We start from the raw sequence: 24,631 nt of genomic DNA, 5'->3' as shown, positions 1-24,631 counted from the left end.
GCAAACAGACCAGGGCTTGGTTTTAATTAAGGTTTGTGGCTTTTCTGCATAGCAAGATTTGTGAAGTGCTGTTAATTTTGGTATCTTTGGTATCTGCAAAATTCCAACATGGGCAGTAAGCATCTCATTTCTGAGCTTTAAAACTTTCACCCAAAGGCTTCCCCTGCACATGGCATAGGGAAGGAAAGCCTTGGTCTTTCCCCTGCTCTGTGCAGAATTGTGGTAAGATGTTTCAAAGGCAGAGTAATTGTTCTGTGGCTGTTGCTAATATATTGGTTCCTCTCCCAGGAAGTGCACACTGATAATGGTGCTCATTTCCTGACCCAAACATGTGCAAGTGTATTTTGTATGTGAACCTTGGTAGATAACTCTACCTATTAAAAAAAAAAAAGAAATAAAGGGGTAAAAAGGAAAAAAAAAAGTAATCTTTCATGTATTTGAAAGATTGAATAGCTATTGTCCTGAAGTTACAGTTACAGCTATAATCAGTCCCGTGCCTTCACAAATGCCGTGGTGGTTACCAAGAGCCTGCAGAGTCTGGTCTCCTGATGTCTTGGCTTCTCTGCCAATAGATGATTTCACAAGTTCAGCCTACAAAAGCCTGGAAGAGCTGCTTTTCAATCCCTTCTGTTGTCTGAGAGAGCTCAGTTCCCTTTCTTCTTAAAGAATTGAGAAGCTTAATTTTTACTTTTGTTCCTGTCAGCAAGGTTTTAACTCAAGTACTAAAGTCATATCCCTTTGACAGCTTAAAAGAAAAATGAGTTTCCAGCTCTCTTTACTTGTTCTGCTGCATCCTCTGTTTCTTTTTTTTTTTTTCATTGGTGTTACTGGGAGCTGGAAAAAATGTGGAACAAGCACTGTGATTCCAAAGAGTTTCCCCTCCCGTGTCAGCTCTGTGTTACATATTGGTCCTTGTCCTAAATCTTCCCAACTGGCCACAAAAATGCAGCACTTTTATCTGAGACAGCTGGCACTGTCTTAGCTGTGTGCAATTGACATTTCAGATTTCTTTCCAGCTTTGTTATTGGTATTGTTCAAAACTCCCAGATTTATTTCATGTTTTTGTTTAGTGTAATACTCGGATATGACGTAGATCTTGGCTGGGGAAGAAGGGAGACTGATGTTATGTTGGGTTGTTCTGTGAAAAGCTTTATAAAAGTTTATTTTATCTTCTCATTTACTGATTTGCTTAGAAATTATAGAATATGGCTTGTGTTGAGTGAGTTGTGTTCAGGGCCCTAAAAGTGAATGTGAAATGGTGCCTTAAAGAGGCCTTTTGTTCAAGAACACTGGAATTTATATGGTAAAGCAACCTCAGTTCTGTGATGTGACTTTCCCTTCAAATGGTTTCTCTTTTGAGGAACTGGAGCAAATCAGGCTGCAGATGATGTTGGGGCTGTGGCAAAGTGATGGAAACCCCAAAGCACTGTCTGAACTGGTGCAGCACCTGGAACTGGGGCTCAGTTTTCATGGAGAAACTGAAAACATTACCTGGAGCATCAGGGTGAAATGACATCTTTTTTTCAGTCTTGGCAAGAGATGAGACAAAACCATCCAAGTTGGTAATTAACAAAAGCAACAGAAATCCAGTCCCTGAGCCACTTCCTTTCCTGGCTTAGGACAGTGTTTGTAAGGTTGCCTTTTCCTTGTATTTCTAAGATGACACAGAGCTTTTGATGTGCTTTAATGAAGTGCAGGGCAAAGGGAGAAACTGAGACTGTTTCCCTTGCACTCAAATTTTCACTCTCACCAATTAGAAACTCAAGGACCTGCATTTCATGATATGCCAAGAGATGAAAATCAGTCCTGTGTTTCCTTAAAGTGTTGTGTGAGCTTGAAGTTTTGCAGATTTTGCTCTTATGTCTTCAGGAACTGCATAGCAGAGCCAGGGTCTCTTTGTGGTGTTGGGAGCACAATGTGCTGCTGTGCTGAGGCCAATGTATCCTGTTGTGTGGAGGCAAAATTGTGGCACTGGATATATTTTGAGAAACTTGTCCTACTACAAATCACTCAGAAGTCTTTTAGGATCCATGAATTAATGAGAATTAAATACCATTAGGAATTCCAGCTGACATCCTTTGCCTTGCTTTGCTGGTGCTCAGTGCCACGTCAGTGTGTGTATGTTGGAGTTGACTCCTTTTTAAAGTTGGTGCCTGGAATTTTAAATCCTCCTGTATTGATGTAGGATGATCCCCATCTGGGGAATAATGTGCTCTGACTCCATGATTTCAGAAGGCTGAAGAAAAGCTTTATTAAGCTCTACTATACTATATTACACTATATATTATAGTATATCAAGTTGGGCTAAAGAAAAACCTGTGACCCCTTAGAGCTTTGACCTAATTGGTCACTCAATGTAAACAACCATCACCAGTGTCCAATTAAGAAATCTTTCTTTGGTAAACAATCTTCATAACACATTCTACATGTGCTGAACAACAGATGCAGCAAGTGGAGATAAGAATCATTTTTATTCTCTGAGTTTTCTCACTTCCTGGGGAAGTTGTGCTTGCTGCTCTCTGTGAAGGGAGCTGTGGCCACACTCCTGCTCTGTGTGTCCTTTTGGGACCAGGAGCTGGGGGTGTGTCAGAAGGGCCCCTCACTGAGCTGACATGATCTCAGTGTGGTCTTCAGGCAGGTTTGCTGTGAATTGTGTAACCTCAGCTCATTTCTTTCCCTCAGCTGAACTTTGACTTGGACCGTGGCGTGTTCCCTGTGGTCATCAGAGCAGTGGTGGATGAAGGGGATGGTAAGAGTTGATTTTCTGTTCCCATGGTCTTCTCCTGGCTCTCTCTGAGTTTATGTGACCCCTTTCAGGACTGGCCTCCTTGGGGAGCCTTTCCAGAATAAAAATACTTCAAGAGATCACCATAACTTCCCCTTATTAAAAGGGCCAAGCTAACCACATAAAAACCATACTTTTAAAAATAGCCTTCATTGTTTTACAGGGAAAATGGCCAGGTATTTAGTGTTGGAATAGTGTTTAGGAGAGCTCCTGCTCTGCCACCAGTGCCAGGCACACAAATTAGAGCAAATGACATCCTTGCTTGTTGGGTTGTGCTTTTGCAGTTTATAGGTCAAGAAGGGTGGAGCTGCTCTTTTCTCCCTCTTGGAGGGGTCAGTTGTCATCCTAAAAACCTGGAAATGGGCAGAGAAAAGGAAATGGCTTTAAAGTACTCAGGTCACTCTTCAGCCAAATGCAGCTTCATTCAGCAGTTTGAAATTTTGCTTTTTCTGAGGATGTTGAATAAGAAAAGCCATAACCTTTCAGGAGAAATAATTGTTGATTAAATTTTAAAAATAATTAAAAACTAATCATAATTTGTAATTATGATTAATTGATGATTATTTTTTAAAGCACACTGCTCTTTTGGAGAGGGTAGTCTAGTGAATATTTAGAGTGTTATTTTTAGATTATTATTCACCATAGATGGTATTTCCCTTATGGGAATTGTGCTTTTGGGCTCATCTGGAGTGTTGGCAATGAACAGGGCACAAGGAACTCACATTTTCTTTGAAACTGGGAGTTTTTATGGTCAGGAGGATCAGCATTTCACTTCTGTAACATTTTGTACAAAATTTAAGATAATTAGAAGAGAAAAAAAATCCATTGTTGATCATATTGTTTGGGTCAGTCACTTGCTCAGTTTCTTATGCTGTAAATGTGAAAAAGCTCAAAAACTCATTACATTGTTTTACAGTCTTCCAAGCAGACAGAAATAGAACTGAATAAGCCAATTTAAAGTGTGACTAACAAAGTACAGTGCAACATAAAGGAAATTACTTCCAAAGTGCATCTATTTTTAGTGATTTCAGGCACCCTTAGTAAAATCGACATATATGTGTAGTTCTTGACCAGAAATATAAAACAGCTTCCTCTGTTTATGGAACTTCTGGCAAGGTGTTTATACTCTGTAATGTTGGGCTTGTCTAGAAGGATCAAAAATAGAACAGGAGGCAGTATGGGAAGCATACATTTATGCACATACCATGCCCAGCCTTAGCCAATAATCTACTCCCATCTATTTTAATAACCTAGAAAACCAACTGCTTTTAAATCCCCTTTCTGGAAAGAATATCAGCACAAAAATGTGTGACATTTGGGCAAGATCTGAGGAAATTGTGCATTTTGGTTCTTTTTTTCACTGATGGCACTGGAAGGAGCTGGTGTGGTGTGTTTGGAGCACCTGGAAAATGACAGCTGTTAAATAAGGTTGAATGGTAAATTAAAATAGCAGTGAGGGAGGTGCTGGTTTGGACTGAACTCTGCCTTGGCCTGCAGTGAGAGCCCTGCCAGTGGGATTGTTCCCAGGGAGAGGCACAGAACAGGGGGGAAAGGTGCTGCACAGAGCAGCTCTCACCACTCTGAGCTGTTCCCCCTTCCTTGGCCATTCACACTGAGGGAAGGGACCTGAATTTTGTTTACTCTGAGACATAGAGCAGCCTTTCTCTTGGCTGGCAGTGAGAGAAGCAAGCAGATGAATTCCCAGTTTTAACCCCCTTCTCTGCATTGTGTTGTGTCCCTGATTCCACCCCAATTACCATGACCAACCTCAGTTACCCAGCACATTTGCAGGCAAATCTCCCCTGTCACATACAGCTGGTGGTCTGAGTGCCATAGCCTCTGTTGTCTCTGCTGTTCTGGAGCTCAGAGGAAGCTGTGGAGCTCCTTTCCCTTTTAGACAGAGCAGGAGTTGCTTCCCTGAGCTGCACCTTCCAGGCAGAGCTCTCCTCCCTGTGCTGAGCACAGCCCTCTTCACTCCAAGCAGCCTGAGAGCTTCCATGCCTTCCTTCCCTCTGTGACTCCTTCACAAGCTCTGTCTCCCACTTCCATATGAGGAGTCTGAACAGGATTCAGGAAAAGGATCCAACCAGCTGGAGCTGAACAGAACCTCAGAGTCAAGAGTCAGAGAGGCTGGGATTGTACCTCACCTCCTCTTCTCTCTATTTGCTGAAGCAGCCAGGAATGCAGTACTGAAACGTCTGACAGCCCCTTCCCATTGCTGTGGGATTAAAAAGGAACCCTCAAGTTTGGAAGAGGGAAAATGTTTGTCTTTGTGGAAAGCTGGACAGAGATGTTGCAGTGTCTGAAGTCAGTATGAGAAATAATTGTTTTATAAGCATGTCTGACCAGACTGAAATAAAATGATAAGTAACAGGGCTGGAAGTGCTGCCAATTGCTGTTAAACCAGATAGCTCTGTGATAAATTCAGGTAATTAAACCCAGGAATTTTGGGGGACAGGAGAATCCCACTGAGTGCTTTGTTTTACTGTCCCTTTCCAACCTCTGCTAACAAGGTGGGATAGTTTGGAGCACCCGGGACAATGAAGGAATGGTTGTGTAGGGCTCAGCAGGGTTTTGTTCTTGCTCTGTTCTGAACCCACCTGATGACAAGATAAGAGAAGTTTTAAATGCAGAAGGTGAAAATAGAACAAATGGCAGCTCAGACATTGTAAGTGGACTAAAATTCAGCTCAGGATACTTTTATGCTGGTGCTGCTTGAGAGGTTTAACCAGTTTTGCCCTTTCTCTTTTTGCAGTGGTGGTTGAGGTCACTGGTCATGCCCATGTTCTTCTGGCTGCATTTGAAAAGGTAAATGAGGGTTTTTTCATCCCTCTGTCCCTGTTCTTGTGTATGTAAACATTTCCACGGGTCATTAGTTTGTATTTATATAACACTTGGCACAGCAGAGTCCTGGCCTGTGCCTGGGGTTCCTGGCTGCTGCTGTAGTACAAGGAATCATTTGCAGCAGCTCTGAGCAGCCTGTAATGATCATTTGTACCTGAGCTGGTCACTCAGGGAATGGCAGGGGTGTTTCCTGTGCTCCCATGCAGGGGGGAAGGTGTTGGCCATGGCTGCTGCCATGCAGTTTTCCAGGGCTCCATGATTTTTGCAGAACTGGATCTGCTGTGTCCAGACCCTGTTGCACTATTGTTAGGCCTGAGTTTACACCCAGGAGCAAGGATTGGGATGCACCCTGTGTAAAGACTGAGTTCCACTGCTTGTGAATGGGGTGTTTGATGGAACTGAGCCCTGCCTACATGGTAAGGCCAAGCTGTGTGCACAAGCCTTGATGACAAACTCTCTTCCCTTGGTAACTGGACCCTGAAAACAGTTGCAATATCCATAACTGGACTTAACCCTGTTGTGTCTGGTTGTGGTAACACTGCAGACACATTTTCTGGGCAGGGGATACTTGCAGTGACATGCTGAGGTGAGGCAAGAGCTGCTGGAGCAGAGCTGGGAATGTAGAGGGGAGCAGCATCAGTGCTGTGCTGTTGGAAATTCCCCATTTCCCAGCTGGCAGGTGGCTGACTTGTGTATCTCAGTGTGCCTGGTGCCTGCCAGGTCCTAATTCTGTTCCTCTGAGGTGGATAATGGGGATGGTGACAAGCTGAGTCAGAGGGCATGGCAAGCACAGTCAGTCCTAAGGAAGCATATGGCTGGGAGATTCTCTAGGTTGCTTTTTTTAATTGGACTTGATCTGTGAAGAAAGTGAGTTTTCCCTGTTAGAAAGGCTGCTCTGAGCACTGGCTTTGTAGGTAGCTTTACTCTTGGCAATTGGACATGTGTCAGAAATGAGAGGAGTCAGCTGCAGCACCCCTAGGAGCAGGGCAGGGATGTTATTGTAGTTTCCTCTGGCTGATGTGAAAAACCAGCACACTGGAATCCTTCAGTCATACTCCAGCCACTTCTTATCTCTCATCTTCCACTGAATGCTTAAAACAAGATTAAAATCTCCCTTTTAATAAAAAGTCACAAGGCAAAGTACATGTTGAGTTCTTCATCCTCCCTGTTTGGTTAAAATATATTCCCCATCCTTAAAGTAATTGCAGCTTTTGAAGTGTAGGTCCATAAATCTGGGGGAGGTCCTTGATAAATGAGCACTGCTGATCCCCAGAGCTTGTTCAGAGGAAAAACAGAGCAGCAGGACTTGGTAACTTGCTATTTGTATGTATCTTTAAGATCAGAGGAATAACCTTGATTCTGTGTGTAGTCTGACCTTGCAGCTCCTCCAAAGGCAGAAACTTGTTTGCCTGAAAACAGGACTGTTTTGTCTGGAGTGTGATGTTGTTGTCCCTTCCTCCTGAGACTCCTGCAGACCTGCAGTGTTCCCAGGACCTGCTGAGCATCCCCTGAGTCTCCTTTGCTGCTCTCTAGGCTGTGCCAGGGGAGTTGGTTTCTTTAGTGGCCCTTGTGGGTGATGGGGAAAGTAGAACTGGCACACATCTCCCATCACTAATTGTGGCACCAGGCACACACAGAATTGTTCCAGCTGTTCCTGCTGCCACTGAGCAAAGGAAAGGCTCCCAGCTCTGAGGATGTGGAGCACATGGGACTTGTTTCTGACTCCATCCAGTGGACAAACCTGGTTCTCAGCCTCATGGCAGCCCCTTGCTCTGTCAGGGCTCTGCCCTCGAGTGACTCTGTCATTTGGTGTTAGGGTACAAACAAATATCCCCCACCAAGTCTTGCTGGACTGGCTGCAAGTGTTTGCACCCAGCTGGACTGCTTGCAGTCTGAAAGCATCCAGGGAGTGTGCCAGGGGAGTTTTGTGTGGGCTCTGAGCCACTTCAGCCAGGTTTAACTTCAGCCAAGCCAACCTGGCTCTGCTCTGGAGCAGACCAGTAGCTCCCCAGTACCCTGTTCCAGTAACTCTGCTGGGAGGGATGCTGCCATCCAGGCTGATACAAACCCCACTGTCCCCTTAGCTTGCAGACACCAGCTCTGAAATGAGCCCATTCTGATTTGTGCACTGCAGCTATTTCATGTTTTAATGTCTTTTTTTTTTTTTTCCTGCTAGCACGTTGATGGCAGTTTTTCAGTGAAACCACTAAAACAGAAGCAGATTGTAAGTACCTGTTTCCTTTCTACTCTTAAAGAATTCCTGGTGTCCCTCAGGTGCCTGGCTGTGCCCAGAGGGAGGGTTTGGTGTTCACTGAGAGCCTGAGGTCTCACCTCCTTAGCTCTGATTTTGTAAATAAAGGCAGCAAGGTGCTGGTAACTCTTTATTTTGCCATTTTGTCCCCCATGCTGGTGTGGTGTGATGTGCAGAAGCTGGGTAGTGTCTTATCAAGATTGAGGTTGCATCCAGTCCTGCATAGCCAGAAATACATAAGCAACTGCTAAGATTGCCAAGAATTTCAGCTTCTGCAAAGAAATCTGGTCGTGATTCTGCTGCAAGGATCAGCTTGAAATGTCTTCAAGAAAGAGATGAAATTTTGGTGGTTGATCCTTTCAGCTTTAGCTATGTGCTGTGTTTTAGCTTTTAATGAGTTTCACTTCATCTGCTTACTTGATAGCTGGGGGTTTCTGATTTAAGTTCCTTTTGCTACCTTTAAGTGCCTTAATAAGACACTGTTTACTCTAAGATGTTCATTCCAGTCCCTGGGTCAGAAAAGAGCTACAAGCAGTGTCAGTAATCATAGCTCAAGATGGCATTTGGGAAAACACACAGCACCACTGAAACTGAGATAGCATCTGCACCCTTAGGAGACAGAGCAGAGGTGTAGAGTCTGTGTCTAGAATAAACCATCTGTATAACATTGTACATCCTTTGCCATCTCTGCTTTTCTTTTGCCTTCCCCTCCCTGCCACTGCCAGGGCTGTGGGTACCTTTTGTGGGCATTGATCAGGAGGCAGCAGTGCACGAGCTGATCAGCTGGAGTGTAAGCACCAACCTGCCTGAAGAAAGTCAGCATGGATGAATACAAACAGTTGGGTCAGCAGAAAACCATGACCTGGACTTGGCCAGTGGCTTTGTGTGCATCTGCTGAGGCTGTAAATGGCAGCAGAAGCCTGTGGAAGGATGATGTGGTGTGGGATGGGTTGGAGAAGCATGGAGGTGAAGAATTGTGTACAACCACCTGCTCCTTCTGAATTACTCCCACTCAGGAAACCTGGAATTCTTCCCAGGAAGAGCTTTGTTGCACTGCTCACCCTTTCCCTACTGGGACAGAAGCTTCTCAGGATTTTTAGAGGGAAGAAGTCAAAAGGAACACAAGACTCCTGCAAGGACTGGGCCTCTTTCTTCCTGACCTCTTCTGTGCTTTGAGCTGACAACTTCTGCACTTACAGTTGCTCCTCATGATCCTCTGAGGAGTCAGGATGCTGGAACAAGGCTCTCTTTGAAATGCCAAGTTACAAAAGAACATCTCCCACATAATTGTTCCCAAACTTCCTGGGTGAGTTGTGAGCTGCTGCAGAGGGTTTTGCTCAGCAGTCCAACAGCTGATCTCATTGCCATGAAATGCAGGCCTAGAACAGATTGTCTGTGAGCTGCACACTGAGTTACACAGGGACACTCTGCAGTTAGTTTGTTATCACTGCTGTGTCCCAGCTCAGAGCATTTCTGAATTTCTGGGTACAGCCAGCTCCTGCCCCCACCTTGCCATGTGTCACCTTCTGCAGCACTGGGGTGCCATGGCAAAGCCACTCCTCTGCTGAGTGGTCACAAGAGAGAGGAGAGAGGCCACTTGGACATGGAAATTGCAGAAGCCAAGGGATTGATGAGCTCTTTTAGCATGGAGTGCTGGTGGCTTGGCTTCACTGCATGTGGAGATGGCAGGAAAGTGTTTCCTCCCACTTTTTGGGACATGTGCCTGCTTGGTACCTTGCAACCCCCTCACCCTTTTACCTGCTGTGAGGGTTTCTGTGGAGGAACACATCCTGCTCTGGGGAAGCTGCTGTGCAGCACCAGATCACAGACACACAGAATCATTTAGGTTGGGAAAGAGCTGCAAGATCATCGAGTCCAACCTGTGAGTGGTCACCACCATGGCACCCAGCCCAGTCATTCCTTGAACACCTCCAGGGATGGTGACTCCATCACCTCCTGGGCCCTTCCAATGTTTGACAACCCCTTCTGTGAAGAAATTCCTCCTGGTGTCCAAGCTGAGCCTCCCCTGGTGTTACAGATCCTTCTGCAGAGCCTTCCTACCATCCAGCAGATGAACACTCCCACCAAACTTTGTGTTGTGTGTGACCTTACTGAGGGTACATCTGATCCCCTCATCCAGGTCATCAATGAAGATGTTTAACAGGACTCAATCAGTGCTGAAATTCAGCTGCTCAGTGGGGTTTGCAGGCAGCTGCCAGTTTGCAGATCATGCCTTGGAGCTGTCCCAGGCTGGGGCTCTGACCAACTTCCAGCTGTGCCTCAAGCACCTTCTGCCACCACACCCTCAATTTAGAGATGCCACCAAGGGCCTGGGGATGGCAGTAAATGACATTGCACTAACACAGAGTTGTTCCTTGAGTGCTCTTCATGCTAAGGGACACAGTTTGTCTGTCCTCAGTAGCTCAACCTTATGCTCCCAGGGATGGGCAGGGAGGTGATGTGCTGCCACTGGTGTGCCAGGAAGGAGCTGTTGGCACAGCCCATCCTCTGAGGTTGCAAAAATGGGTGCAAGTTCATCTTGGTTGAAGTTAAGCAGGACCTCAGAGAGGAGAGGAGTATAGAAGGCTGATTGCCTCTGCATTATTTGAGCTGTGGGTGTGTATTCCCAATGTCTGGGCCAAGCAGAATACTTGGTTTTAGATTATCTTGATAGCCCAGCTAGCCATTTCTGTTACTCTCTGCTCACACCAGGCAGGATGGGCTCTACTTTCTGAGCAAGGAGAGGCTCATTCTCCCAGCTGTCCTTTGCAATATTTATTTGTTACCTTTTTCATGTCACTACAGGGGAGTTCTAGATGTGACATTTGACTCAGGGAAAGAGGGAGGGAAGGTGGTCACAAAGCAGTAATGCCAGAGCAGCTGTCACTCATGCAGTGTGGTGTTCTCCCCCAGGTTGACCGGGTGAGCTACCTGCTGCAGGAGATCTACGGCATCGAGAACAAGAACAACCAGGAGACCAAGGTAAAGGTGCCCAGGAGCTCCCTCAGCTGCAGTTCCCAGCCTGCACCTTCTGCTTTTGAGCCCAACCATGGGGATTTGTCAGGGCAGGGTGGAGGTGCTTTCCACAGTCCAGGCTCTGCCCATTCCTGCAGGCACCCAAGAAGGCCAGGGATGACAGCTCATCCCTGGTGTCAGCCCAAACAGTCAGTGGAGTTGTGCTGAAGTAATTTTAGGCAGCATGAGGCTCTTGAGGATGTTCCCTGTGGCTGGGATTGCAGGAGAGAAGGGCATCAATGCCCCAGGGGTGTGTCAGAGCATTGATTTTTGGGGCTTGTAGAGAGGCAGTGTTGCTGTGTCTCTGCAGTCAAGGCAGTCATGCCTGGTGTCTGTGCTTTGCTCTTGTGTCTCCTTTGTGTTCTGGCTGGGTGTTCTGCATGTTCCTGTAGTGTCCAGAGACATTCCTCTTGCATTCCCCTTGCATTCCCCAGCAGGAGAAAGCACAGCACCCCTAAGGGATGTACATGCAAATGCCATAACCAGAAACTTGAGGCAGGAGCTGCTGCTGGATCCCAGCCTGCTGCACAGCCCTGCTCAGGTTGTGTGACTGATTTATTCTTCTTGTAGCCTTTGTAGAGCTGCCCTTTGCTGCCACCTGGGCTATACCTGGTGTGTGTACCCAGTGCTGGCCTTGGGATCACACAGCTCTGGGGTGTGGAGTGCAGTATTTGCACACAGTGGAGCAAGACAAGCAGGATTTCCTCTGCAGTGCCCTGCCCAGAGCATCCTGTGGTCCCTGTCTGCCAACAGCACCTGAAGAGGCAGGAAGGAAAAGTCTTTTGTTCCAAGATTTTTCTTGCACAGGATTGAGGGAGGGAATGAACAGGCTTCTTTTTGGGTCTTGTGATGATTCTCGTGATCCAGCAATCCTGGCCCATCAGACAAGTGGCCTGGGGCCATTTTTGTTCTTCCTTATTCAGCAAACCATGTGAGTGGGACAGCAAAGAGCCTGCTCTCCCTCCAATAAAAGGCAGGGTGAGGATGTGGCAGCAGCACAAATGCTGTTTACACTGAGGTTGCCCCTGGTCTGGCACGTGTTAGCCCTGGTGACCAAAGGGGCCCCAGGTGAAGGTGGAGGGTACCCTCCATCCTGAGTCATTGTGGTGGGCTCTGGCACAACTTCTGTGACATCAGTGGGGAGACTGTGGAGTTTTCTGGTGTCAGTCTTGTGGTTGGAGAGGGAGTTTCTCTCCTTGATCAGTGGCTGTGATCCAGTTTGTGGGGCTCTGAGAGAGATGGGTGTGAAGCACATTCATGTCAAATGGGTGCACACTGAGCCTTTTGGCAGGGTGGCTGTGGGCAGGTGAGCACCCTGGGCTGATTCTCCTGCAGCTGCATCAGAGCTTGTGCCAGCACAGGGGATGCAGGAGAATCACTCACCTGCTCAGGGGACTTGTGGAAGCTGGGCTAGACATGGCTGGAACGACAGGCAGCACACAGCTCCTTTTGGGGCTGCTCTGTGTGTGGGGGAGAAAGGCCAGAGTACCAGAGAGTTCACTTCTCTATTGACCCTGGAGCCACCAGGATGGGAGGCAGGAGCTTGTTCCTGGTCAGCCTCAGTCAAGGGGATCTCTGCCCCATAATGGGTCCCCTCTGAACAGAACATGGCTGTGGGGAAGGACAGCTCTGCCATGAATCCCCAGTGCCCTGAGAGGAAGGAGTGTGAGCAGGGCTGTGTGGGCTACAGCTTGCTCTCCTTGAGGAGCCCCTGCTGAGAGCTGCAAAAAAGAAATTCTAGACTTTTGGGTGGGAAATTCCCCCAGGCTCCTGTTCCTTGGCAGCTTGGCACAGCCCCTTTGCCTCTCCTTGCAGCCCTCAGACGACGAGAACAGCGACAACAGCAACGAGTGCGTGGTGTGCCTGTCGGACCTGCGGGACACCCTGATCCTGCCCTGCCGCCACCTCTGCCTCTGCAACTCCTGCGCCGACACGCTGCGCTACCAGGCCAACAACTGCCCCATCTGCAGGCTGCGTGAGTGCCCCAAACACCAGGCCAGCAACTGCCCCATCTGCAGGGTCTGTGGGTGCCCCAAACCAGCCCAGCAACTGCCCCATCTGCAGGGTCCCTGAGTGCCCCAAACCAGCCCAGCAACTGCCCCATCTGCAGGGTCCCTGAGTGCCCCAAACCAGCCCAGCAACTGCCCCATCTGCAGGGTCTGTGTGTGCCCCAAAGCAGCCCAGCAACTGCCCCATCTGCAGGGTCCCTGAGTGCCCCAAACCAGCCCAGCAACTGCCCCAGCTGCAGGGTCTGTGTGTGCCCCAAACCAGCCCAGCAACTGCCCCATCTGCAGGCTGCGTGAGTGCCCCAAACCAACCCAGCAACTGCCCCATCTGCAGGGTCTGTGAGTGCCCCAAACCAGGCCAGCAGCTGCCCCATCTGCAGGCTGCGTGAGTGCCCCAAAACCAGCCCAGCAACTGCCCCATCTGCAGGGTCCCTGAGTGCCCCAAAGCAGCCCAACAACTGCCCCATCTGCAGGGTCTGTGTGTGCCCCAAACCAGCCCAGCAACTGCCACATCTGCAGGGTCTGGGAGAGCCCCAAACCAGCCCAGCAACTGCCCCATCTGCAGGGTCTGTGAGTGCCCCAAACCAGCCCAGCAACTGCCACATCTGCAGGCTGCGTGAGTGCCCCAAACACCAGGCCAGCAACTGCCCCATCTGCAGGGTCTGTGAGTGCCCCAAAACCAGCCCAGCAACTGCCCCATCTGCAGGGTCTGTCAGTGCCCCAAAGCAGCCCAGCAACTGCCCCATCTGCAGGGTCTGTGAGTGCCCTGGTCACAGGCCAGCCACTGTCCCAGCTACCAGGCCAACAAATGCCCCATCTGCAGGGTCCCTGAGTGCCCCTGCCACAGGCCAGCCTCTGGGCAGGAGCCCTGGCTGTCCTGGCCCTGCTGGGCAGTGCACTCACCAGCTCCTGTTCTCTCGTAGCTTTCCGTGCCCTGCTGCAGATCCGGGCGGTGAGGAAGAAGCCGGGGGCTCTGTCACCAGTGTCCTTCAGCCCTGTCCTGGCACAGAGTGTGGACCATGATGAGCACTCTGTAAGTACCTGCTGAGCCCTGTGCAAAGCCTGGCTGCTGCTCTCAGCCTCAGCAAGCAGCTGCTGGGTGCTTGAGTTGCTTGGACTGATGGCTGGGACGTCAGGAGGTTTGGTCACACCCTCCACTGAGGGCTTCCCAAGCAGTGCTGCCTTTTCTTATCAACCTGCTGGATTAAAGGAAACAAACCCACAGAAATCTCAGGATGAGAAGGTTTCTTGTAGCCTGGCCCAACAGAAAAGTGACAGACTCTGGGCATGACAGGGTGGGAGCTGTGAAAACAGGGCAGAGGGGTTCCAGTTTGCCTTGCAGACACATCTCTGTGGTAGCACACAGGTAAAATAGCCTTGGCACTGGGGTTCCAGCATGGGAGTAGAAAAGCCTCCTTATGGGAGCTTCCCTGGTGTCTTGGCATGCATCTGAGGGAGTGTGGGATGGGAAGTGTGGTGGTGGTGGCCTCAAGGCCCAGTTGCATGTCCCAGTGTGGGAAGGGCAGCAGCTCTCTGCCTGAGCAGCCCTGTTTATTTTCAAAGCTGGCTCTGGTGAGACACCAAGATTAGAATGAGGAGAAGGATGAGTCTAGATCATCCTACAGGCTTTCATGGGAACAGATACTGTCACAGGAAAAGGTTGGGTTTGTCCATCTGCCCTCTGCTGCCTCCAGCTGGGGCTGAGGAATAGGGGGCTGAAGGCCTGAGGGTTGTGAAGCAGAGTGTGGTGTGTGGAGGACACAGGTGCTGTCACCTGCAGCAAGGTGAGGAGATGCTGTGTCTCTTCCTGTCACTTAACCTCAAGAAACAACTCCTTTAAAACATGGTTTTCTCTTGACAGCACCCCTTTAAACCCCTTAAGGTGAGCTCTGTCTCCCTGCCCAGCAGGAAGCCTAGGAGGGAAGTGAGAACAGTAAGTGGACTCTGCTGGTTGCACTTGGCAGCTCTCTGCCAGCAGTGTCACCTGCACGTGGCAGTGTCACCACGAGGGCTTGCTGACACGCTGGGTTTGGCCTGTGCCCTGCCAGGCTGTGACACTCCACGTCCCTCACATTGCAGTGAGATGCTCACACCCTGCACAGATGATCACTGACATCCCTGGTTTGCCTGTGGAGGAACGAGCCAGAAGGAACAGCTTGGCACAGGGCTCTGGTGCTGCCTCTCAGGGACTGTCCCTGGCTGATTTATGGTTCCTGGCCAAGATGTTTTCACAGCTTCAAAGGACTGTGGGCAAGCTGCAGTGCCCACAGCTCACCCAAAAGCTTCCTTGCACTTACCTCATCCCCTTGGCAGTTTGGTGTGGGCACATCTTGGTGTGGTTTGTGGTGCTGGCATGTAGAGGTGCAGCTGGAGCTGGTCTTGCATTCAGGCTGGTTTGCTTTTACAGGAACAGGAAGGATGGAGCTTGTCTTGGCTGGGGAGCCTCTGAGTGGGTTTGGCAGTGTGTGACTGGAGTGCTGTGCTGGGGACAGCATGGATGGCAATTGTGGGGCTCCAGGAGCTGGGAAGGGGAAACCTGAGGGAGCCCCCAGGCCAGGCAGGCTGTTTGTGCCCTCTTTGTGTGCTCCCATCAAATGCAGCCATGGCTGCCATCGCTGTCAAGGAAGTTGCAGTTTTCTGTTGCTCGGCCTTGTAGGGACACAACTTGCTGGGCTTGAAGGTCTGGAGAAAACCCAGTGCTGGTTCAGGTTTGAACCATTCTGGCTTGACCTGGCTCTCTGCAAGGCTCCCACAGGCACTGGCAGTGTTCCTGGGGGCTGGTGTGAGTGTCCCACAAGGGAGTGGTATCCCAATGAGGGTGTCCTAGCCATTGGTGGGAAATCCTCCTACAGGCTCTGAGCTCTGCTGGGCAACCTGAGCTTTCCCCACAGCAACAGGCAGCCAGGAGAAAAAGCCCCAAACAGGAATCCAGGGGGGTTTGTCTCCCTGACTTTTCTGTACCCAGAATAGCACAGCTGGGCTGCTGTCTGCAGATGAAATTTTTTGGAGATGGCTTTTGGCCCCACCACCTACAGGTGGCAGCAGCTGGGAGCCCATTCCTTCTTTAGCTGAGCTGTTTATCTTCAAAGCTCCTAACCCTCACAGGACCAGTCCTAGGATGTGGGCTGGTGATTGACCCCACTCATCCTTCCCTCTCCTGCTGTGACCACAGGTGAGTCAGTTCAGCACTCAGCTCTCACCAGTCAGGGGCTGTGTTGGACCAGGCTGCTGGGCAGGTTCATCTGCAGCTGTGACTGGGACATGGGGCACACAGAAGCTGTGGAGGTTCCTGGCCAGGCTTAGCAGCATGGTGCCATCCTCTGTACAACTTAGAAACACCTTCTGGAGGACACAGGGCTGAAACAGCTCGATTTAATGTAGCCTGAGCTGTGGGAAGGTCACCTCTTGATTTGTATCAGACTGGGCTGAGCTGCATAAACCCCAGCATAAACCCCATTTTTCTCTGGGTCCACAGGGTCTTTATGATCAGGAGGATTTTTGGAGTTAAACCTGTGCTGATTTAATGGCTTTGCAAGGGTCTCTTTGAGTGGCAGCTTTGTGATTTACAGAGGGAATGGGAATTGGTGTGGTTTTCCTTCCTCCTCATGAGGTCAGTGGTTCTGTGATCCCTTTCCTGCCTTTTACCAGAGGTGACTGTGCATGGAACCAGTGTTAGCAGTGAGAGCACGTGGGAGAAGTGGGGTAGGTTCAAGAACCATCTCTCAGCTGTGGCATACAAGCTCCCCTCCTTCAGCTCTGCCTTGGTGCACTGGTGGTGCTGTGAAACAGCTGCATGTTCCATGCCTGGGAGCACAGGTGGGATGCTCACTGAGCTGGAAAGGTCTCTGAACCACTGGAGGAACTTTCAGGGGAGAAAAAAAATCCAAACATATTTTATAGCAGCTTTTTAGGAGCCTGCTGCCTCACCCTCCTTGCCCAGCTCTTGAAAGCACATCAGGGGGATGCCCAATCTCTCAAGCACAGCTCTGGGAACTTGCCTGGAGCATCACCAGCATTCCCTGAGGGGATTTTGTGGCTGTGCAGGCAAGGAGCCGAGGTGGCTGTGTGGATGGGCTGCCTGGGGGGGGGCAGGGAGCTTCCATCCTGTGATATTTCCCTAACATCCGCCTGTTTCTCACTGCAGAGCTCTGACAACATCCCCGCAGGCTACGAGCCCATCTCGCTGCTGGAGGCGCTCAACGGGCTGCGCTCAGTGTCGCCCTCGCTGCCCTCGGCGCCGCTCTACGACGAGATCTCCTACTCGGGGGTGGTGGATGGCGTGGCCCCGGCCAGCCGCCCCCTCGCGGCCATGGACAGAGCCCTGGAGGCTGCCCACCAAAAGGGCAAGCGCAGCAAGTCCCCAGACAGGTCAGCAGGGCATGGGGCCGCTCCTCCTGCAGGCCCTGAGGCTTGGTGGCCACAGAACTGAGAGCCGGGAGAGGGCTCTGGCTGGTCAGCTAACCCAGAGTTTAGGAGGACAGCAGGTGCTTGTGCCAGGGAGGGAACTGGGATATTGTCCCTGTGTTCAGCCTGAGGTTACAGCTTGTATCTCCTAAGAGTCTCCCTCTGTCACCAAATGAAAGAGGATTTTTAACGAGGAGAATTTACTCATAGAATCACAAAATGGTTTGCATTGGGAAGGGCCATAAACCTCATCTCATTACAACTCCCCTCTGTGGACAGACAACTTCCACTATCCCAGGTGGCTCCAAGCTGCCTCCGGCCTGGCCTTGGACACTTCCAGGGATGGAGCAGCCACAGCTGCTCTGGGCAACCTGTGCCAGGGCCTCACCACCCCCACAGCAAAGACTTCAGATGGAAATGTCTCCTTCCCAATGCACTTAGTCCTAGAATTTACATTTGATGTCCAAACCTTAGTGGATTTCAGCTTTCCATGGAGCTCCTCAGGAGCAAAGGAACGGGGAGAGGAGTGACCTGGATTTCAGAGCACAAAGTGCTGAATGGAGATCCTGTAGTTCTTGTCTGAAGGCTCCTCTGTTGGCCCTGTGATGGAGGGGTTGGGTGAGGATATGGGGCTGTTCACATCAGATCAGACTGGGTTTGTTCCTGGCACTCCTCACTGTGCTCCAGCCCAGATTTTCACCTGGGAAGGGAGCCCTGAAAGTGTGAGGAGCAGCGTGGGACCTGGGCTCTTGTTGCTGTGCTGGAGTTTGGCACCTCTTGGCTCTGTTCCACCCTGCTGCTGTTCTCCATGTGGCCAGCACTGGAGGCCCTGGTGAATCCAGCTCCCCAGTCTGAGCTGCTGCTCATGAGAGTTGGCTTGTGCTGCCCCCAAATCCTCCAGGCCCCAGGGTGCTGGGAACTCCCTGCAAATGGAGTTTCTCTTGCTGCAGCACACTACGGTCTCCCTCATCCCCGATCCACGAGGAGGATGAGGAGAAGCTCTCCGAGGACTCTGACTCGCAGGCGGTGCTGAGCGGGGGCGAGCTGGTCCTGAGGGAAACCAGCTCCCCAGAGGTGAGTGTGTGCTCTGCTGGGGGGGCTGCTGGGACATGGAAGTGCTTCCTGAAGGACCATTGCCCCGAGCCAAGAGTCTTGGCTGCCTTGTTTACCCCTAAGGCTCCATGGGGAAGGATGTAGCCACTCCCTGTGCTCCTGGCACCTCTTTGGGAGTGGAAAACCACTCAGCTGGAGCCATGGCAGAGCTGACCTTCCCCAGCATCCTGGGCAAGCCCTGCAGTGTTTGGGGCAGGGGTGGGAGCTGGGCTTTAGGAGCTTGCAGTGCCCAGCCCTCCATCCCAGCCTGTGGTGCTGCAGCACTGGGGCAGCCCCCTGCTCCTGCTCTGGAACAAGCCCTGGCCCCAAGCACAGCTCCTTGGAGGAAGCCAGAGCAGGAGAATGGCACAGCAAAGGCTCCAGCTGCAGAAATAACCTGTGCTGTCCCTCCTTACAGAGCGTGGCAGGGGAGGAGATGGAGGAGGCCTCATCGGTGCAGCAGGGTAGGTGTGGCTGCAGCCAGACCTTGGCTCGGCGTTCAGGGCTGTTGTGGTGGGACAGGGACAAACTGGGGAATGAACAAATGAGCTCAGAACCATCCAGCCCCCTAAGTCCATCCTGGAGCTCTGTTCTTCACCAGGGAAGGGTGCAGGGTCTTTTCTTGGAGGTGAGGGAGCAAAATCTACAGGTCTCCCTGGTTTATTTGCCAGGCATCCCACCTTACTCTGAGCTTTACTCGAGCAGAGCTTTCCATGCCATGAGCTTTCTTTGCACTATTGGCGACACCACTGGGGTCCTGATGAGAGCACATCCACTGTACTGGGCACACCAGATGGGTCTCTGGTCCTTGGGGTGGGTCTGTGGTGCTCAGTCAGCACCCAGAGGGGACAAGGATGGGGTGGCAGAGGAGTGATGGGCAGCTTTGTGGCACTGTGACCCGGGCCAGTGTCACCTGGCACATCAGTGGGGCTGGGGGGGGGGGGGCCTGGGGAGCTTCCTCACGTCAAGACCTGAACGCCCCTTGGCCACAAGCTCCCTGCTCCGTGCTGGGGGCTGAGGGGCCGCGCTCTGGGCTGGTTCCAGGGAGCCGCCCGCCCTCGGTGGAGGACGTGCTGCAGGACGGCGGCTGCGAGAGCCGGAGCCTGACGCGCTCCGAGAGCGACGCCCCGGTCGATGTGTTCCTGCCAGGTAACGGCCGCGCGTTGGGGCCGGGGCTGCCCCGGGCCGGGCTCTGTGCAGCCGTGCCCCACAGCCCTGGCATGGGATGGAACGGGTCTGGAACGCTCCTGCACCAACAGGGGGCAGGGTGGGCCGTGGGCAAGGGCGGCTTACACAGAGGTGACTTGGCCCCTTTCTCTCTCCTCCTCCCTCACCCTCGTGTCTCTGTCCTTCCCCTCCTTTCTCCTCTTTGGGCCGCAGCTGCTCCCAAGCACAGCTCTGTGTGACAAAGGCCCCCTGTGTGCTTTGGGGTGAGGGAGGGGAGCGCTCTGGGCCAGCAGCTGGGGGCTGGGGCAGTGTTGTCAGGCAGGGAGGGTCCCAGGGTGCCGTGGCCTCACCTCTGACTGTTGTCGTTGCAGCCTGTTTTCTTCCGTAGAGTCGCAGTCTGTTCTGAGTTACCTCTCTAATGTCTCCTTCCCTCTCTGTCTGCCTTCCTCCCTCCTGTCTTGGGCAGCACTTGGTCCTGATTCCTGCTCTGTTGGTATAGAGGAGTAAGCTGGTACGTTTCTCATTCTTCTTATGCATCCCTGTAGTGTGGGGCAGCAGGGCCCTGCTGGGAGTGCTGGCAGAGAGCGGGGACAGGGCTGGCCCTGGCCATGGGGATAGGGAAGGAGGGGCAGCAAACCAGCCAGGCTGCACTGCTGCCTCTGTCCTCGCTGCCTTCCCATTCCTGGCACAGCATTCCTGCTGCCCCTGAGTGCCAGGACACCAGACCGGGCAGCAGAAACCCCTCTCTGCTGGTTTGTGCTGAGAGAGGGCTCTGCTGCCTCCTGGGCACCACCAACATCCAGGCCCTGCTGGCATCTCCCAGGCTGTGGCAGTGTCCCCGCTCAGTGTCCTGTGTCACTCAGCCTGCAGCTGAGGGGATGAGCGGCCGGCTCCAGCCCCATCTCCCGTGCCCAGTGCAGGGTGGGAGGGATGGCAGAGCCCTCCCATTGCCGGCCCTGAACTCCCTGTCCTCACCCAGGCTCGTCCGACTTCACCAAGACGCTCCCCGTCCGCGGCACCGGCAGCCCCACGCAGCCCCTTCTCTTCGAGCAGACCCGTCTGCACCTGGAGGACGAGCAGAGCCTTTCGTGAGCGGGCCGGGCCCTGCCCCGGGTGCCGCCGGGCCCGCCGGGCGCTCCGGGACCGGCGCGGGGTGTCCGTGGCACGGACGCGCGTTCGGCACAGCCTGTGCATGTTGGCTGGCGGTGGGTAGGGGCTGCTGTCGTGTTTGTCCGTGGGAGGTGTCCGTGGGGCCGGGGCGGGGATTGGGGTCCGAGTGGCGGATGAAGGACACTACGATGTATATTTTGTACTTACCGAGCACAGCCCTTTGCTGTCACTGCCCTGTACATAGCTGTGGCCCTCCCCGCCTTGCCGGGCCGCAGGGCTCCGCGGCACCGGGGGAGTGCGGGGTCAGCCCCGGCCCGGCCCGAGGCAGTCGCGGGGGGTCAGGGGTCAGTCCCGCCCCGGCCCGTTCGGGGTGACCCCCGCGCCCCCCGTTCCCGCAGAGCCCGGCGCTGCCCACGCCGTGTGCCTTGTTCTGCTTCTGCGGGGGGTCCCGGGGCGCGTCCCACCCCCCTCCCCGTCTATGTTTGTAGTAATAAACCCGTGGAGCAGCCACGCGAGTCCGTGTGCACCGGGGGGAGCGTTGGGAGCGGGGGGGCTCGGGCCGGGGGCGGGGGGAGCGGCTGGGGCGGGGCCAACGGGCGGGGGCGGGGCTTGGCACGGAGGGGCGTGGCCAAGGCACGGCAGGAGGCATCGCTCGTTCCCGCCCCCGCCTCCTTCCCGGCATGCCCTTCGGCGCCCCGCCTTCCCTCTGCGCTTCGCTGCGATTGGCTGCGCGCGCCGCCGGCCCCCGCGCGCTGCGCCGCCCTAATGAGGCGAGCGGCGCGCGCAGCCTGCCCGCCCCTCATTGACCGCCCGCCGCCTGCCCCGCCTCTGGCGCGCGCGGCGATTGGCGGACGCCCCCGAGAGCCCATTGGCTCTGCGGCGCGCGGCGCGCTCCCATTGGCCGAGGCGGGCGGCGGTCCCGCCCCCGCGGCGTCGTGGGCGCGGCGCGTGCGCGGAGCGGGCGGCGCTGGCGCGAGGCGATGGCGGCCGTGGGGACGATGGCGGCCATGGGCCCGCTGCCCGCCATGGGCGCGCTGCCGCCCCTGCCCACTCTCGGCGTGCCCGGCGTGCCCGAGCTCAAACCGCTGACGCGCTACGACGCGATGCGGCTCGGCCCGGGCTGGAGCCACTCGTGCCACGCCATGCTATATGCGCCCAACCCGGGCATGCTTTTCGGCCGCATCCCGCTGCGCTACGCCGTGCTGGTGAGGGGGGGCGAGGCCGCGCCAGGCCGGGGCCGGGAGCAGGGCGGCGGCGGGCGGGCCCTCGGGATGGGTCGGGGCCCACAGGGCTGGGTCGGGCCGCGGGCTCCGGGGGCGGCGGGCTGAGGGGCGGTGGCTCCGCGGTAGTTCCCGTTCAGGGCGGTAGAATCAGGCTGGGCCCGAGCCCGGGGGGGAGCCCCCGGGCCCGCGGGCTTGTGCGGCCGGGGCGCGGAGCCCCGACGGCCGGGCCGCTGTCGGTGAATGGTCCTGGATGCGCCGGAGCCGGCAGTGCCGCGACGGAGCGGCCGCGACGCCTCCCGCGCTCCTCCGGCTCCTCCGGAGGGCCCCGTGACGCCCCCTCGCCCCCCGCCGGGGGCCGCGCCGTGCCCCATTAACACCCTGCGCCTCTATTGCAGATGCAGATGCGATTTGACGGACTGCTGGGCTTTCCCGGGGGGTTCGTGGATCGCCGTTACTGGTCCCTGGAGGACGGTCTGAATCGGGTGCTGGGCTTGGGTTTAGGCTGTGTGCGCCTGACGGAAGCTGACTATCTGTGCTCGCACCTGACAGAGGGGCCACATCGCGTGGTGGCACACTTCTACGCCAGGCAGCTCACCCTGGAGGAGCTGCACACCATCGAGATCAGCGCGGTGCATTCCCGAGACCACGGGATGGAGGTGGGACACCCGGGAGGGGTGTGCGAGCTCTCACTTAGCCCAGGGAAGGCGCCGCTTCCCTCCTGGGTCTGCCGGGCTGCCCTGGCCAGCCCGGCCGGGGAATGCACCGCAGGTAGCGCTGCCGGCGGCAGGTGCCCGCACCGCCCGTGGCATCGGCTTAGGGACCGTGGCCGGGGTCTGCCGCAGGCTCCAGAGCGTAGCGAGCTTGAGCTCCAGCTTTTCCCGGTGTCCACCCACGCAGGGATGAGCCCCGTGTTACCGCTCGGCCTCAGGATGTGGGCGAGGGCCGTTTGCAGCCGGGGGGATCTGCCCCGGACTGGACCGTGACCTCGGTTGGTGATGTCGCTGTGAGCCGAGTTCCTCCCCTGCGGGGGCGCCTTCCTGCTCGCGGGCAGCCAGGCCCGGCTGGCGGCCGGGGCAGAGCGGGAGAGCCAGGGCCGCCCCCCGCGCCCCCGCGGCGCTCGGTGGGTGTCGGCAGCCGGGCAGAGGCTGCAGAGGCAGCGGGCTCTGGGTTGTGGCCTGGTAGAGGGGCACTCGTGGGTCAGCCGTGGTGTCCCCACCACGCAGGGCACGGCTGGAGGGGCAAATGGGACTCCCCGTAGTGGCATGGGGCAGCGGGATCCCTCCAAAGGGGCAGCAGGGGGAGCAGAGCCAGGGCTGGGCTGAGGGGCTGGGCAGGGAGAGCAGGGCCCAGGGGGTTTGGGAAAAGGCAATGAAGGAACTCAGGGGCTGAGGGCAGCAAGGGCAGGGCTGGTGTGGGAGGGAGGGCAGGACCTGGCACAGGGGCAGGGCGAGCCTGGGCCGAGGGCTGGCGGGCACTGGGTGCGGGTGTGGGGCAGAGGGGATGTGGGGCAGGGGGGGCTGGTGCTGCTGTGGCCCCTGCTGAGCCGTGCCCGTGCTGTTGCAGGTGATGGGCATGGTCCGTGTGCCCCTCTACACCCAGAAGGATCGCATGGGCGGGCTGCCCAACTTCCTGGCCAACTCCTTCGTAGGAACGGCCAAGTTCCAGCTCCTGTTTGCCCTGAAGATCCTGAACATGGTGCCGGAGGAGAAGCTGGCCGAGGCCGTGGCTGCCACGCAGAGGCCGAAGAAGGGGGCCATCGACCACGGCGGAGGGGCAGCGGGACACCACCACCACAAGGCGGGCAACGAGCTGGCTAGAGCGGGCAATGAGCTGGCAGAGAGGGCAGAGCACCCGGGCATGCTGCACGGGGGGGCTGAGCAGCACCTGGTGGGGCTGGAGGGCGACGCCGAGGCGCTGGAGCAGGTGGGGCTGGGCACTGACGAGCAGGGCGAGGGCATGGAGTGACGGCGCCGCCTCGGCGCTCCGTTACAAGGGGGTGAGCTGAGAGACTTCTAACTTTGCGACCCGTGGCTGGCTGCAGTGCTGCCCACGAGATCCCACTGCCCAGCCGGGAGGGGTTGGGTTTGTCTAAAGCAGGGAAAAGCGATTTTATTTTTATGGCCATTAAACTCTTAGCGAGCTTCCCAGATCAACCTGCACAGCCCCTGCAGAGAGAGTTCATGTGCTTACGTGAGGGCGCCAGAGCCTTAGAGTAATGCTTTGATTTCAGGGACACACTGCTGCTGTCAGGTCCCCCTTTCATTTGTAAGGAACAAAACATCCAATTTTTTAAATGCCCCGTCTCGACTTGGACGTGGCTGTGTTGGCACTGGGCACAGCTGAGGCCTGGGGCTTCTGGTCAAGCACCTCTGCCCACGTCAGTGGCCAGGCTCCCGCTTGGGGTGCTGGCACAGTGGGGCAGCCGTGCCATGAATTCCCTCTGGGGCGTTGGGGATGCTCATGTGGGTCCCTACCTGGAGATCTGTGGGAGCAGGAAAGTGGAATAAATGGCTTTGCTGAAAGTTTAACACTTGGGATCGTTCTTGGGGGCTGGAGCAGAGCCCGTGGTGACCCAGAGCTGGGGAGGTGCAGGGTGGGGAGCACAGAGGGCCGGGGTGAGGGGCTGCAGCTGGGGCTGGCTCAGGGGCTGCACCACTGCAGCCCTTGGGGGTTTGGGTTGCTCTAGAAGGGTTTGTGCTCCCCAGGGCTCCAGGCAGGGCTGGGAGCAGTTTTG

General features: G+C 54.6%; 2 protein-coding genes across 5 annotated transcripts in view; both read left to right on the top strand.

The window, feature by feature from the left end:
• The window catches only part of MGRN1 (mahogunin ring finger 1), a 48,958-nt gene extending 27,776 nt beyond the window's left edge, over nt 1-21,182 (top strand). Inside the window, exons 6-17 of one of the 4 annotated variants that reach the window (XR_009115314.1) lie at nt 2,683-2,749; nt 5,541-5,593; nt 7,806-7,853; nt 10,794-10,862; nt 12,711-12,870; nt 13,825-13,934; nt 17,046-17,269; nt 18,256-18,379; nt 18,816-18,861; nt 19,442-19,546; nt 19,936-20,075; nt 20,544-20,614. Coding sequence is in view for 3 of the 4 variants with exons in the window: in XM_058035640.1 (XP_057891623.1) it covers nt 2,683-2,749; nt 5,541-5,593; nt 7,806-7,853; nt 10,794-10,862; nt 12,711-12,870; nt 13,825-13,934; nt 14,763-14,834; nt 17,046-17,269; nt 18,256-18,379; nt 18,816-18,861; nt 19,442-19,546; nt 20,544-20,656 (1,191 nt within the window). In the remaining variant the exon portion in view is untranslated. Of the gene's footprint in view, nt 1-2,682; nt 2,750-5,540; nt 5,594-7,805; nt 7,854-10,793; nt 10,863-12,710; nt 12,871-13,824; nt 13,935-14,762; nt 14,835-17,045; nt 17,270-18,255; nt 18,380-18,815; nt 18,862-19,441; nt 19,547-19,935; nt 20,076-20,543 lie in introns of all 4 variants that reach the window. The other 3 variants (XM_058035640.1, XM_058035639.1, XM_058035638.1) reach the window with 3 other exon arrangements.
• Nucleotides 21,183-21,646: 464 nt separating this feature from the next.
• NUDT16L1 (nudix hydrolase 16 like 1) lies at nt 21,647-24,425 on the top strand. The gene is made up of 3 exons (XM_058035609.1): nt 21,647-21,879; nt 22,293-22,553; nt 23,461-24,425. Exons 1-3 carry the CDS (start codon nt 21,655-21,657, stop codon nt 23,860-23,862), a joined length of 888 nt encoding a protein of 295 aa, XP_057891592.1. The 5' UTR covers nt 21,647-21,654; the 3' UTR covers nt 23,863-24,425.
• The last annotated feature ends 206 nt before the right edge of the window (nt 24,426-24,631 follow it).

The sequence above is a fragment of the Melospiza georgiana genome, chromosome 16 (assembly GCF_028018845.1).
Source record: "Melospiza georgiana isolate bMelGeo1 chromosome 16, bMelGeo1.pri, whole genome shotgun sequence".
NCBI classification, from domain to species: Eukaryota; Metazoa; Chordata; class Aves; order Passeriformes; family Passerellidae; genus Melospiza; species Melospiza georgiana.
This window is presented reverse-complemented; position numbering and strand designations above follow the sequence as displayed.

Coding starts and splice junctions, on each gene's coding strand:
- NUDT16L1 (XM_058035609.1), top strand. CDS start 21,655: ATGGCGGCCGTGGGGACGATGGCGGCCATGGGCCCGCTGCCCGCCATG. Junction 21,880..22,292: donor CGCTGCGCTACGCCGTGCTG/GTGAGGGGGGGC, acceptor CCTCTATTGCAG/ATGCAGATGCGATTTGACGG. Junction 22,554..23,460: donor CCCGAGACCACGGGATGGAG/GTGGGACACCCG, acceptor GTGCTGTTGCAG/GTGATGGGCATGGTCCGTGT.